Source organism: Sinohyriopsis cumingii, chromosome 10 (genome assembly GCF_028554795.1).
Source record: "Sinohyriopsis cumingii isolate HCF-2022 chromosome 10, ASM2855479v2, whole genome shotgun sequence".
NCBI lineage: Eukaryota > Metazoa > Mollusca > Bivalvia > Unionida > Unionidae > Sinohyriopsis > Sinohyriopsis cumingii.
Window position 1 is genome coordinate 22,346,124 of NC_142970.1, and position 13,300 is coordinate 22,359,423.

Consider the following 13,300-nt stretch of genomic DNA (forward strand, 5'->3'; position numbering starts at 1 on the left):
GAGATATACAAGGTCTTTTAAATAGCAAGAAAAACCAGTTGGTATATTCTTTTCCATTAAATTCTAGCCCTATTCAAATAGCAGATTGTAGACCGCCACCTTAAAGGCCCTATAATTTTACAAACATATCGGTAGCAAATATTTCGTATCCACCAGGGGTTCCGTCCCACCTAACGATACTAAACAATATTTTGGATGCCTTGAAAAGAAGAAAATATTGAAAATAAAATATAATGTGTTTAGTCTTCTGATTCCGTGATTTTAAATATTACATCTTGTTTTCAAGATGTGAAATACTTCGTGTTGTATTTGTACTTTAGGACATTCATCTATTGACATTACACGCTAATCAGGATTTCCTTACTCTATTTGTTTTTTATGTAAATTACTTCCCGATAAATAGCTTTAACAAAGGTAAAACCGAAATGTACAAGCTATTTCAACTTTGTATCATTGGTGTCGTTTAACACGGTATAAAAATCCCATGGAATGTATAGACATAATATTATAACGAACCAGATAATTATAGGTCACCTGGTTCAAGGTTTTCATCCAGCTTTCTCTCACTCCACCGATTTATGGGCTCGTTAGGGACAAATTGTACACTAAACGAATCGTTAGTGGCTTCCCCTATTTTAGACTGCGCCAATAGAAACAATCAGAAATTTGCCAAAGAAAATTATTTTCTCATTCCTGAGAAGTAAAGTCTTCCGAGTTGTATTTGTAATGGCACGCACGAAACAAACTGCCCGAAAGTCCACAACAAGCAACAAATACAAACATACACACCTAAGGGGGCAGCACGAACACGCAAAAATGCTTTTCTATTTTATTTAATTGGGGGCATCTGTCTGGTGCCCCCACTTCCACCCTCCCAAAACCGAAAGTGCACAGGAAGGAATTGGTAAAGAACAAAACTTAGATAAGCCTACCCTAGTGCTAGACATCACACTAAACTGCCACATTGCAGACTATCGTAGCGATATGACTGAAAAATTGTTAAAGCTACGTTAAAAACCCTAATCACAACAACAACAACGTTGCAGTAGATCATGGATCAATGCTGTGATGTTTTATGTTGTGACACTACACCTGTGAGCACAACGCATCAAATACTTTTCGAATTGTCTTATATACTCAGATACATAAGGTGAGATATACTCATAAGTACTATATCAACCATCCCCATACAAAGGGGCAAAGCTGGATAACTTCTCTGCGACAAAGTTAAAAGGGAGATGGGACCAACACATGCTGGTCGCATATCACTATCAGAGCTGTCAGCATATAGATTTTGGGGATATAAATGAGTGCTCCAGACGAGCTGACATTCTAAGATCACGCAAATCCAAATGAATTAACACCAATGACATTGTAGGCTTGCAAACCTGGGGAGGGAGAAATAGATTTATTCTCTACCTGGACAAAACTACAACGTGCCCTTGCTTGATTTCACAGAAATGGAAATAAAGGTTCTCTACAGCCACAATTAAGGGCTATACAGCCACAATTTCAGAAATTAAGAAAATCGAAAATCCAAAAATTCCAAATAAAAAATTCAGAAATTAAGGGATATACAGCCAAACTTTCAGTAGCTCCTCCAATAATACGAGAGGTAAAGGCAAAAGTGAAAGACATCTATGTATCTTGTATCCCCATAAAGACTGGAAATTATATATTAGTAAGTAAACTGGAAAACAAACATTAAAATCAAAGTAAGAAGTCTTAGAGCAACAGTATGGGATTTTCAAATGGTACAGACAGGAATTAAAATCCTAACCATAGTTAAAGAAGACGCTCATAAAATTCCAACCTATTTCAACACCATGGATATTCTGCTGAAAACATGGTACAGAGGTTGCGAAGCAGACCGGATATGTCCAAAATACACCCATTCCCTTCTCCCCCTCAAAAAAATTAAAAAATTCAGGGCATAATCCGAAAGAGTGCAAAAATCCATCAGCGCATAAGATGTACGCAAACAGTGTAAACAAGTACAAAAAACAATGTAGCATTAGAAGTGCAAGAACTAAGGGAAGAATTGCAAAATATCGAAACTCAAAACATGATTTTGCAAAATCCAGCAATTAACACAGTTTATGACAGCCCTTTAATCCCAACAGGGGAAGTGGCTTATGGCATTCAAGCGCCCAGTATCGATAATGCGATTTTGGAAACAGAACCAAGTACTAGCAAAGATCTAGAGTGGGAAAACATTAAAATCCCCAAAACCTCACCCCCAAAAAGGGGAAGAAAAGAAAGCACACTAGGAACTAATATGTTTCAATGCTCTAGAAGTTGATAGTAAAGAAAGGAATTTCCTCATCAGAGGAAGAAGAGGAAATGATTGAGGAGGGGGAACGGGAGGGGCTAGTAGATCTGATAGATCTGAAGTCCCTAACCTCAACCCCTGCCTCCAAATAGAAGAAGTGGACGAATTCTCTATATGATAATCATTGCAAAAAGACCCACCATATACAGTAATGCCCACACATCAATTGAAACAAAAATTAAACAACAAATACAAATAAATCGGTAAGCTCAGGAAAAACAGACTCAAAATGACTCACCATTAGTTGAGACAATTTGAATGGAAACATGACACATGAATGAAAACGAACGTAAGCGGAGACAAAACGGGAACAAATGGGACATACAAACCAATAGACTGGACAAGAAAAACTGACAGTAAAGAAATAAATGAAACTGACAGCAAAGAAATAAATGAAAGTGACAGTAAAGAAATAATCGAAATTGACAGTAAATAAATAAATGAAATACTGTCACAAAGAGAAGTTGTGGCATAGAGGGAAAAGATTAAAAATAATACATAATTTATAGGAAAAACCGATAAACTAAAATTTAGAGATTTATTAATAGTGGCATAACAATAACGGAATCGGCTAACTTAAAGTGTGCGAAATGGAGAAAAAACTTCCATATTGCATCTATAAACGCAAATGGAATAATGAAGATAAATGAAAAAATTAAAAATGAAAATAAAGGAATATGATGTTACTTTTATTCAAGCAGCAAACAGTGAAACTACACCGGAAATGAAAGCTAGACTAGAGAGACAACTAAATATATTTTAATTAACAATGAAAACCGTAATGCTCTTAGAGGAGGAATAGTATTAGTAATACAAATAAGAGGGGTGGAACATGAAAAAGAGCAAATGAGGGGGAATGTTTGAAGGGACGAATGATTCACATCAAATTTAACAATTGGAACTTATCCAATGTTTATTTCCCTCCACAAGGGAGAAACAATCTGATTTTAATTGACAATTTAAGCACTTATTTGGAACACTTTAAGATGGATAATTTCATAAGGGGGTGGGGGATTTAAACTGGATAGAAGACATAATAGATATAACCTCAGATTTAACAACCAGTGATAAACAATATATGGGGAAACTAAAACCTTTATGAAACAACACAAATTGACAGACATATACAGGATTTTAAATAATTTATGGACGGAATATACATTTGAATATGGAAATAGGGCGTATACAGAATGTATAATCACCAAATAAAATGTGTCTGACCATATAAATAATTAGGAATTAAAATTAAAAAAGATCTGAAAGACGAGTAAAAAAATAATAAAAACTGTAAGATCTCTAGCTACAGGGAAATCACCAGGTAAATATACAATCACTTCGGAATTATATCAAAAAATCCAGGTTGAGTCGGGATCGAGTCAGGAATCACTGTATAACAATATTTGTATAGAGGAGGTAATGACTATAACAATGAAAGAAGGAATAATCACAATATTTTATAAAGGAAAGAGCAACAGAGAAAAACTGAAAAACTGGAGATCAATATCACTACTAAACAATGATTGCAAAATTCTTAGTCGGATACAATCTAACAGAGTGAAAATAGGAATGGGAAGAATAATTAATGGAAACCAGATATACGGAGAAAGAACGAGAGACATCCAAGATAATATTTTAAATACAAAACAATAATGGACTATATAAACAAAACAGGACAAAAGTGTGCCATGGTACTATTTGATCAAGCGAAAGACATAGATAATTAGAATGGAACTAAATACAAAATGTAGTGGAAAGATTTGCTTTCGTAGATGATTTTCGGAAATGGACCTAATACTGTATAATGGAATAGCCTCAAGACGACAGATAAATGTATATTTTACGGACGAATTTTAAATACAAAGGTCATTGAGGCAGAGTGCCCACTATCAATGCTATTATATGTAATAACAATTGAAATTCTCAGTCACAAAATAAGAAATAATCCAAAAATAGTAGGGATACGGATCTCTAATTTAAGGGAAAAAATATAAATGCTCCAACACACAGATGATCTTTACTAGTACAGTGTATTTGGTTTTGTTTCTAAGAGGGGCAGTGGTCGACCCTGTGATAAAAGTATTGTTGAGCCGTGGTGATCTTAATATATTCCTCGTTATGACACACGTGCTAAGATGTTCTTCCATGTTTGGAGGGCGGGGGTAGGCAGAAAATTAAGTCGCCAAGTCAAAGTAGGTTACATGTTTCAGTTTGTCATTCCATGCATATTAAGTGCATATATGGTTATTGAGGGATTTCAGGTTAAGGACCTTGAGTTTAGGAATGGTGTAATTATTTATTGTATGTATTTAATATAACACCTTCTTCAAATGGAAACGTGTAATTATTTGTTCTAGGATAGACCCCGGCGTAAAACATGACACGTGATTCATACAGCTCGGGTCATATTCCACTTCACTACTACCGTATGTATTTAATAGAACACCTTCTTCTCGTGGGTCGGTGGTAATTTCCGGGGTTTCCCTGGGTTTTTCCTCCACCATTGATACTGGCCGCCATGTATAGCCTATCGTGTGCTGAAAAATGGCGTTAAACTGTATAACAACATCTTCTTCAAATGATAGAGGGACAATATCAGTTTCCACACAGAACCTGTTAAAAACGCTATTGTTGGTATCTTCAGTTTACTAAAATACTGTACAGAACTAAAATAGTGTGATTACTGGGTCTGTGTTATGTCTGATGTAAATCTCTCTTGTAATAATAATAAAATGCTGCTGTCATTATCACGATTGTAATGGCAGTTATTTAGTATTTAAATTATACATGTATATTATGATTGTGTTGGTATATGTCAACGTTTATATTATGCATTCATTTAACATTTATATCACGTAAATGTACAGGTTATTTTAGTGTTTTAATATAAATATGCATATATTGGTAAATTAACGACGACAACAACCACGATCATTGCAATATTTTGACAGTTAATGCTTTAACATGCAGACGATTGTATCAACTTATTAACACATTAATCCCTGGAGGTGTTTGTCGTTTTCGCCTGAAATTCGAGTAGGAAACACATTTTGAAAGCTTTTGCTGAATACATCCGAAAACACCAAATTCCATGTGATCTTCCAATAAAATACTGCCTGGTTGTGTTAGAAACATCGTTTTTCATTGCATATTTGGCTCAAGCATGAGCAGAAGAGTAAAAAATGGATTTTTTATATCTATTTTTTGTTGCTAAACGGACCCATTTTTTTTGTTTTGCGACCACTCTTTATTCCAAATGCCCATCTTACCCTACTTTTTGCAAAGGTTCATCTGTCTTATTGCAGTTCATACCGGTTTGCATTAGATCTGTGACCAAAACGTCTAAAATCCGGACACAAAATCTGATTCCAACCAAGGGCAAAAATTAGGTAGAAAAACAAATCTGGTCCAAAAAATGAGTTTTTCCCTCTGTATTTTGTCGTGTATCTAGATATTCCAGATTATTTGGTATCATTGTAGAGCTGCAACTGTCTAACTTTCTATAATAGCCCCTACTTTAGTGTATTGTAAGGCTCTTCATTTTAGTCCTTAAGGGTGCTACATATTTTTATTTTTGTATATATGAACTGATAGTGTTATGTTAGAAAAGGTCAAAAGCTCGGGGTTGGGGCGACGGAAGAGGGGTTATATCATCATTATAAAATCAAGAACAATTTGACAATGTTTAATGAATTATGAAAATAAATAAATAATAAATAAGAGCTATATGTATTGTGTACCACCAGATTATGTAATTATAATATAACAAAATCGAAGGGGGGGCTGTCAGGTGTGGTGGGAGACAACTGTTACAATCTATTTTTTAGTGGAATAAATATATTATTATTGTATTATTCTTGTTAATCTGATACTGTAAAATGTGCTATTTTGAAAGATCCAAAATGTATTAGCTTGAAGCTTCGCTTTTTCTTGTGTCACTTTGTATTTTGGCGCCGACTGTACTCATCAGTTGTTTGACCAACAATGACAGCGCTCCGCTATTTATAACCTTCCCACAGACACCACGTGACACAATTCATCTAATCGCTGAATGCACGGCAACCCATGTAACCAATCAATGTCTTGTATGGTGTGCCGTGTATTGCATTGTAAACATGGGGTTCGTCCATTAGTTATGTCAACAAAATGGGGGGAGCAGGTTTGAAAAAGTTTAACATTTGTTGACATTGGGGAGGGGGTAGTTCAAGATAAATTGACGTCAACAATGTTATTGTTTACAATAAATTTAATAAATCAAAAATTAGGAAATTAATCGGTGCGTTGAATCAGCCGCTATGTCCCTTATAACAATTGAGGAACATTTGGCTCCCCCATGGGAAGCTGATAGAAGCTAGAATATAAACTCTCGATTATTTCATGAATTCATATCGTTATAGTCAATTTGAAATCTGTAAAACAAGTAAAAAATGTATTAAAATTTTTGTGTAGACCTTTTAATTTCCATAATTCTATTTTTAGCATAAAAGCCAGCCGTATACAATAGTGTTACTTTGTAGGGAAGGGGTAAATTGTATTAGGGAGGTCAGTGAAAGTCTGACAGTTGTTGACAAGGGGGGGGGGAGAGGGGATAAAAATTGCCTTAAACTTGTTGAGATTATTAATGGACATCCCCATGGTATACCATGTCAACTATACAAATACATGAATTACATAACAGTAAGTATTTCAATACTGTATGGCTTGTCTATTAAATGAATAAGAACATTTTATGAGCTCAAGCTTATGTAAAATTAAACTTTATGATGATAATTTAAGTCTTGAATAATTGAATCGATTCCTGTAGACGCGGGCTCTGCACTTAATGCAGACGACTGCTACTGTAACATCAAAACATTAGTTGCAGACATCAGTACAACGGTTTCGCAATCATGTTATCAATAAAACATACAAATTACCTTCTTCCAGTAGCCTATATCATTAGAGAGAATAATTGCGAATGCGAAAGTATAGAATATCTAAATACGAAACACTTGTGCTAATCCAAGATGGCGAACATCGTGATACACGGATATACATGGACTTTCTTAGTCATGATTTTGTAGGTATTTTACATAGATTGCAAATACTAATACCATGAGAAGATAATATTTGTCGCAGATAAGCTAAACAGTACGCTCTGAAAACATTATGACACACTTTCAAAGACGTTTTACCGAAAGAACCCCTACCTCGAAAATAGGTTAAATATGTTAAGATCGGTTGCCTGGATTGGCTGCTAGTTTGACAGTTCGTAGACATTAGAGATAACATAATTGCTATGCTTTATAAGTGAACTATCTAATTCATATTCATATTCACCATATTTATAAAAAAACGAACTTAATAGAAGCAAACACTGAAAGTAGTATCCAAATCATCGTGACTCCAGCCATGGTCATTACAGTATAATGTATGAACATGACACCACAGTGCTAGGCACGATGCTATTATCTCCTGCCACATTAGCTCGTCGCGAGGGATTAATGTGTTAGCGACGCAATCTGCATTTAAGTATCTCCAAAAGAAATTTGAAATTTTTTGAAAGCGTCTGGATTGAAAATTGATCATGAGAAAATAGAGATCTTAAAATTAGGAAACTGGAGGAAGAATCAGACTGTACTCCCACCTCACTTGCATAAAGATAAGCTTACGCTCTTGGAGTGGTCTTTGAGAAGAATGGAGAAATAGAAAACCATAAACAGATGTGGAGAAGAAAAAAAAAATAAAACAAAATGTAGATATCTGGGCCCTAATGCCACTATGCATAATGGAGCAAACACAAATGGCCAATACATAATTCTTTTCAAATATGAATTAAATTTTAAAGTTCATATATTTCGATAATAAAAGACTAAATAATTTAGATAAAGAAATACTTGATAAAGCGAACGGATATTTATAGAAACAACCTTTTCTAAAAAAAATAGTAAGAAGTACCAAGACACTTTAGATATATAAAGGAAATTGTTCTAAAATTTAGAGACAACAAAATTGATGGGATCTAGATAAAAGAAAACATATAAATAGCTTAGGAAGGAATTAACAAAAGAGGATAGGTGCAAATTATAATAAAATACTTGTGAGTAAGATGGGAAGGAATGTGACAAATTTGGTTAGAAATAAAACCACCGAAAATGCAAAGTATGATGATGAAATATCTGCATGATATTTGGTTTATGGAAGATGTGGCTGTTAGACGCCACATGATAAGGGTTATCCCGAAATGCCCGGGATATAAAATACATCCGGTTACCAAATATCATGCAATTGTATAATGTGAGGTAATAAGAATGAAATAATTTCAAAATAAATATATTTAAGAAAACGCCAAAAGATAAATAAATATGTCTTGATCAATGGAATGACATATTAAAGCCTCGCAATAGAAAATGATATAATTGTATCCAGAAATAATATGTCCATGTTTGTAATCGATGTATGTATATACTAGGCCGATAAATCAGCCCCTCACCCTAGATGATATTGATTGGCAGTTTAGATATTGTCCAGCGTATGAACACAGATCATAGAGTTGGGGATTGGTTTTTTGATTAATCGGGCTATTTTATATACGACTTCGGATATTTAAATGTGTATACTTGTGTATAGTATATTGTTCATTTACATAGCTGTTGACCAGTATAGTTAAACATATGAATTCATTTTAAATCTGTGAGTACGTGTGCGATTATATTAGAGTGCCTTTTTTAACATAACAAGTTAAATAAATTGAGGACCACGTGGCAGATGGGTCTTTCATGGACAATTACATTATCCTCGTTAAATTATTATTATTATTATTATTATTATTATTATTATTATTATCATTATTATTATTATTATTATTAAATCATAATATCAAGTATGACAATCACCTCTCAATAGGTGTAGGAATTCCGGTGACAAGAACTGACCAATGGAAGAATGGCGGAAATAATTAATCACCATGGAAAATATTCGTCTGTTTAAAAGTAAAAGCTTACTGACTTTTAATTTGCGAAAGGAAAAATTTCTTTGGAAAGAATAACAATGATGATGATGACGAAGATGATGATCTGTAACACATGAAAGTTGTAGGTAAAAACCTTCTGAAACCCTTCGGTTTATCTTGCTTTATAAACTTAATTATGATTCATATATTTCCTTGTGAAATGTAAACAATGCCTGGGTTAAATCTCAATACTTGAAAGCTTATTTTTGTTGTATATTGTATTTTCCTAATTTACGAATAAATGCAATCTTTAAAACATAAACCTGTGTATAATCCGTTTTCCGTTATGTTTGACATTGTTATTGTTCCCAGAGAGTGATGTAGTGGGCGGAGTTTGTGTAATATGGTTAAAGACACGCGCACCTTCTAAACTCGATACTCAAACTCTGGCAGAATAAATAGCTACCACTGTTATGACCCATGTCTCATGTAAACTTTAGTACATCGTGCTTCGCGGATTTGTAAATAAGTACGTTTCTCCATGTTGCATGTTTCCGCCAGCAATCTTTTCAGTGCAGACGTCATACTCCAAGGCAGGCAGCCCAGTGTAAGAAAATACAGCAAAGTAAATGAATGAAGACGTTTCTTAACACCAACTTTATTGAAATACTCAGAGTAGTACATGCATATAGGGTAACGAATAAATGTTGAATATGTCAGGGAAATGTTAGAGCATTATTATTTAATTTAGTTTATCCTACTCCCTTTTCTTTCTCAGTTTCAGTAAGGCAAGCGCTAATATTGTTAAACAATTTTTCCAAGTATGAAGGAAATCTCATTAACCAGGATTAAATTATTTATACTTTCACAGACAAATTAAACGCACAGATTTTTTTCCTTGCAATTAAAAAAAAAACAAGTAGAACATTTATGTTGCGATCCCGTTATAGTCAAAGGCCGTGGAAGCGACCTTAATTTTGTAAATGTGTTGTTTAAAATTCAATAAAAATTACTATTTTTAATTTAGCGGCCGATATGACAGATTTATAAAAAAAATCCACCCATTATAACCAACATCCAGTATTCTGTCTTTCCAAAACAGGTAGTCTTCTCGTGCATTTTATCATTTTGATTCCAATCCAAACTCCCTTTTTTGTGATGATGTCCCTTTTCTGTGCACAATGACTACGTGGATGACAACATTTTCCATATACTTTTCAAGCAATGGCCCAGGAGATAAGTTACTAAATGTAAGGATGTACCCCAGATACAATTTTGATTGCATATATTAATTTGGCTTTTCATACCTAACAAGCGTGTATTTAGTTGTAAAACCAGGGATCATACTGTTTTCGAAGTTATGACACAGGGTCAACGCTGGACCCTGTCATAAAATGATTGTTGTAGCGTGGTGATCTTAATACCTTCCTGGTTATGACACAGGTTATACGATGTTCTTCCATGTTTGGAGGGCGTGGGTAGGTAGGATATTAAGTCGCCGAGGCAAAGTAAGTTACATGTCTCAGTTTGTCATTCCATGCATATTAAATAGATGTATGGTTATTGGATGATTTCAGGTTAAGTGCCTTAAGTTTATGAAATGTATAATTATTTGTTGCATGTATTTAATACAACATCTTCTTCAAATGATAGGGAGATAATAGCAGTTTGCACACAGAACCTGTTAACACTATATTTGTTGGTATCATCAATTTACTAAAATGCTCCACAGAACTATGATAGTGTGATTACTAGGTCTGTGTGATGTCTGCTGTCAATCTCTCTTGTAATATTAATAAAATGATGACGCCATTACAACGATTCTAATGGTCAGTTATTTGGTATTTAAATTATACATGTGTAGTATTTTTGTGTAGATGTACGTCAACGATTATATTATGCATTATTTTAATGTTTATATCACATAAATATAAATATTATTTTAGTATTTTAATATAAATATACACATGCAAATTTAGTAAACATACGAACACCACGACCATTGCCATGTTTTGACAGTTAAATTTAGAACAATATAATAAGTATGATACATTTAACAGGAATTAATTTTTTAAAGTCATAAATATAATTAATTATAATTAATGTATCAGTACTTTCACACTTCAGATGTACAAGTCATTTCATGTTCTAATGTAATTATATGTGTTTAATTGTTTGTTTGCAGATGTGTATTCATGTTTATATCACTTTATCTCCACAGCTGATACGTTCCCCTTCTACTGCTCTATTGTCGTCTGCCAGGACAAGATAGTCTTCCTAAACGACAAGACGGGTAAAGTCCAGATCCATCGACTCCATGATGGAACATTCCTGGCATCGTCAGACAGACTGGAGTCAGAACCACGTGACATCTGTCTGATGGACGCCATGACAATCTGTGTCCTTCACAGAGACGGTCTGCTAAAAATGATGTCCATTGGTTTTACAGACATGTCACATGATATTGAAACGACCAGGACTTTACCTATACAGGGATTATTGGATAGATATTATGGTGTTGTCAGATTGAATGACAGCCTTGTTGTCACTGGGGTTAAACAGGGCACGACGTACTGGTGTGTTGTGTCACTTGACGACGGACATGTTGACACAATTCGCCAGATTTGTCAAGGGGACGGATGGAGTAGTGTGACAACAAGAGACAACATAATTTACATCTCGTCTAATGCTGGAGTTAAATCCGCTATAACTGGTGTATATGGATTTGACATTTTGAATCCCAGTCAATGTAAATATACATACAAACATCAACGTCTACAAAGGCCGACATCAATCGTTATAAATGAAGACGGGGATATTTTCGTATGTAATGGATTCCTTGATTTCTGTATCCATCAACTTACAGCTTCATGTCAACTTGTCGCCATTTTCACAGAGGGAATTCCACGGCGTCTCCTTACCATGTTCTGGGACAATGGACATCTGTATGGCACATGCATTGGGAGTAGGAACATTACTGTTTTCCGTCAGGAGTATCAAGGTAATTCGTTTTTCTTATATTTTTTTGATTGACATAACAAACTTTTAATGACGTCATCAATAAAATTATAAACTTCATGTATTGACAATTCTCAAAGAATTAATTTTAAATTTAGAAAACAAAATGTCAACATGACAGTTTCGTCAAGCGTAGTTGTCATGCTGAAATGAAGTTATATATATAACTAAAACAGTAATTTGTTGTTATAAAATTTGTAATGTTCTCTTTAATATTGTTAAATAATTTACATTTATTTGTACTATTTATTAATAATATATTCATTTATATCTAAATAAAAATAACAATTCTTATAAACACAATTTATCAAAGACTAAAGGACGACGATATCTTTATCACAGTTGTGAAAATTTTCATCGTTTTAGACAAATAATTCATTTTATATCTGGTTTAATCTGGATCGTATACCCAAAACTATACTTTTTTTTACCCAGATCTACAAATGTTCCCCTGCTTAAACAATGAATTTACATTGATACAGTTTTTGTGATTGCAAATTTATACCACAATATAACCGTCAATAAAACAAATAATAAAAAATAAAAATGAAATAACGTCAATCAGAGGTATATTATCGGTTACATAAACTGATTTTGAAACCAAAGGAAAGATATAGAAACAGACAGATGCGTCAAGAATGTCCCATTTTCAGCAAAAACTTCCAATATTTGCAATACACATGTTTTGATATAATTCCAGATACACATTATTTTCCTTACTAGTACGGCCTAATATTTACGTGGACTAGTGCATGATTTGCCACACAGTTGTGAAAATTTTCATCGTTTTAGACAAATAATTCCTTTTATATTCGAAACATTAGAAATTGTGTTACCTTGACTAACAAATAATGTTAGAAATTATAGGAATACACACAAGAGAGCCCTGCTAGAGCCCAATGATGTCCAGGACTGATAGTTTTCTGTTCCCCTCCCCCGTTTTTATTTATTGAAATCTCTAATTGGGTATATATGCAAATCGTCCATGAATTTTGAACTTTTTCATCTTATTACATTTTGTA

The 13,300-nt window shown here is 33.8% G+C and overlaps 1 protein-coding gene across 1 annotated transcript in view; it reads left to right on the plus strand.

Annotated features, from left to right (window-relative positions):
- LOC149789709 (uncharacterized) overlaps positions 1-13,300 on the plus strand; it is a 124,319-nt gene that overhangs the window by 23,938 nt on the left and 87,081 nt on the right. Inside the window, exon 3 of the mRNA XM_089971708.1 lies at positions 11,482-12,261. Coding sequence (XP_089827834.1) covers positions 11,482-12,261 — 780 coding nt within the window. The remainder of the gene's footprint in view (positions 1-11,481; positions 12,262-13,300) is intronic.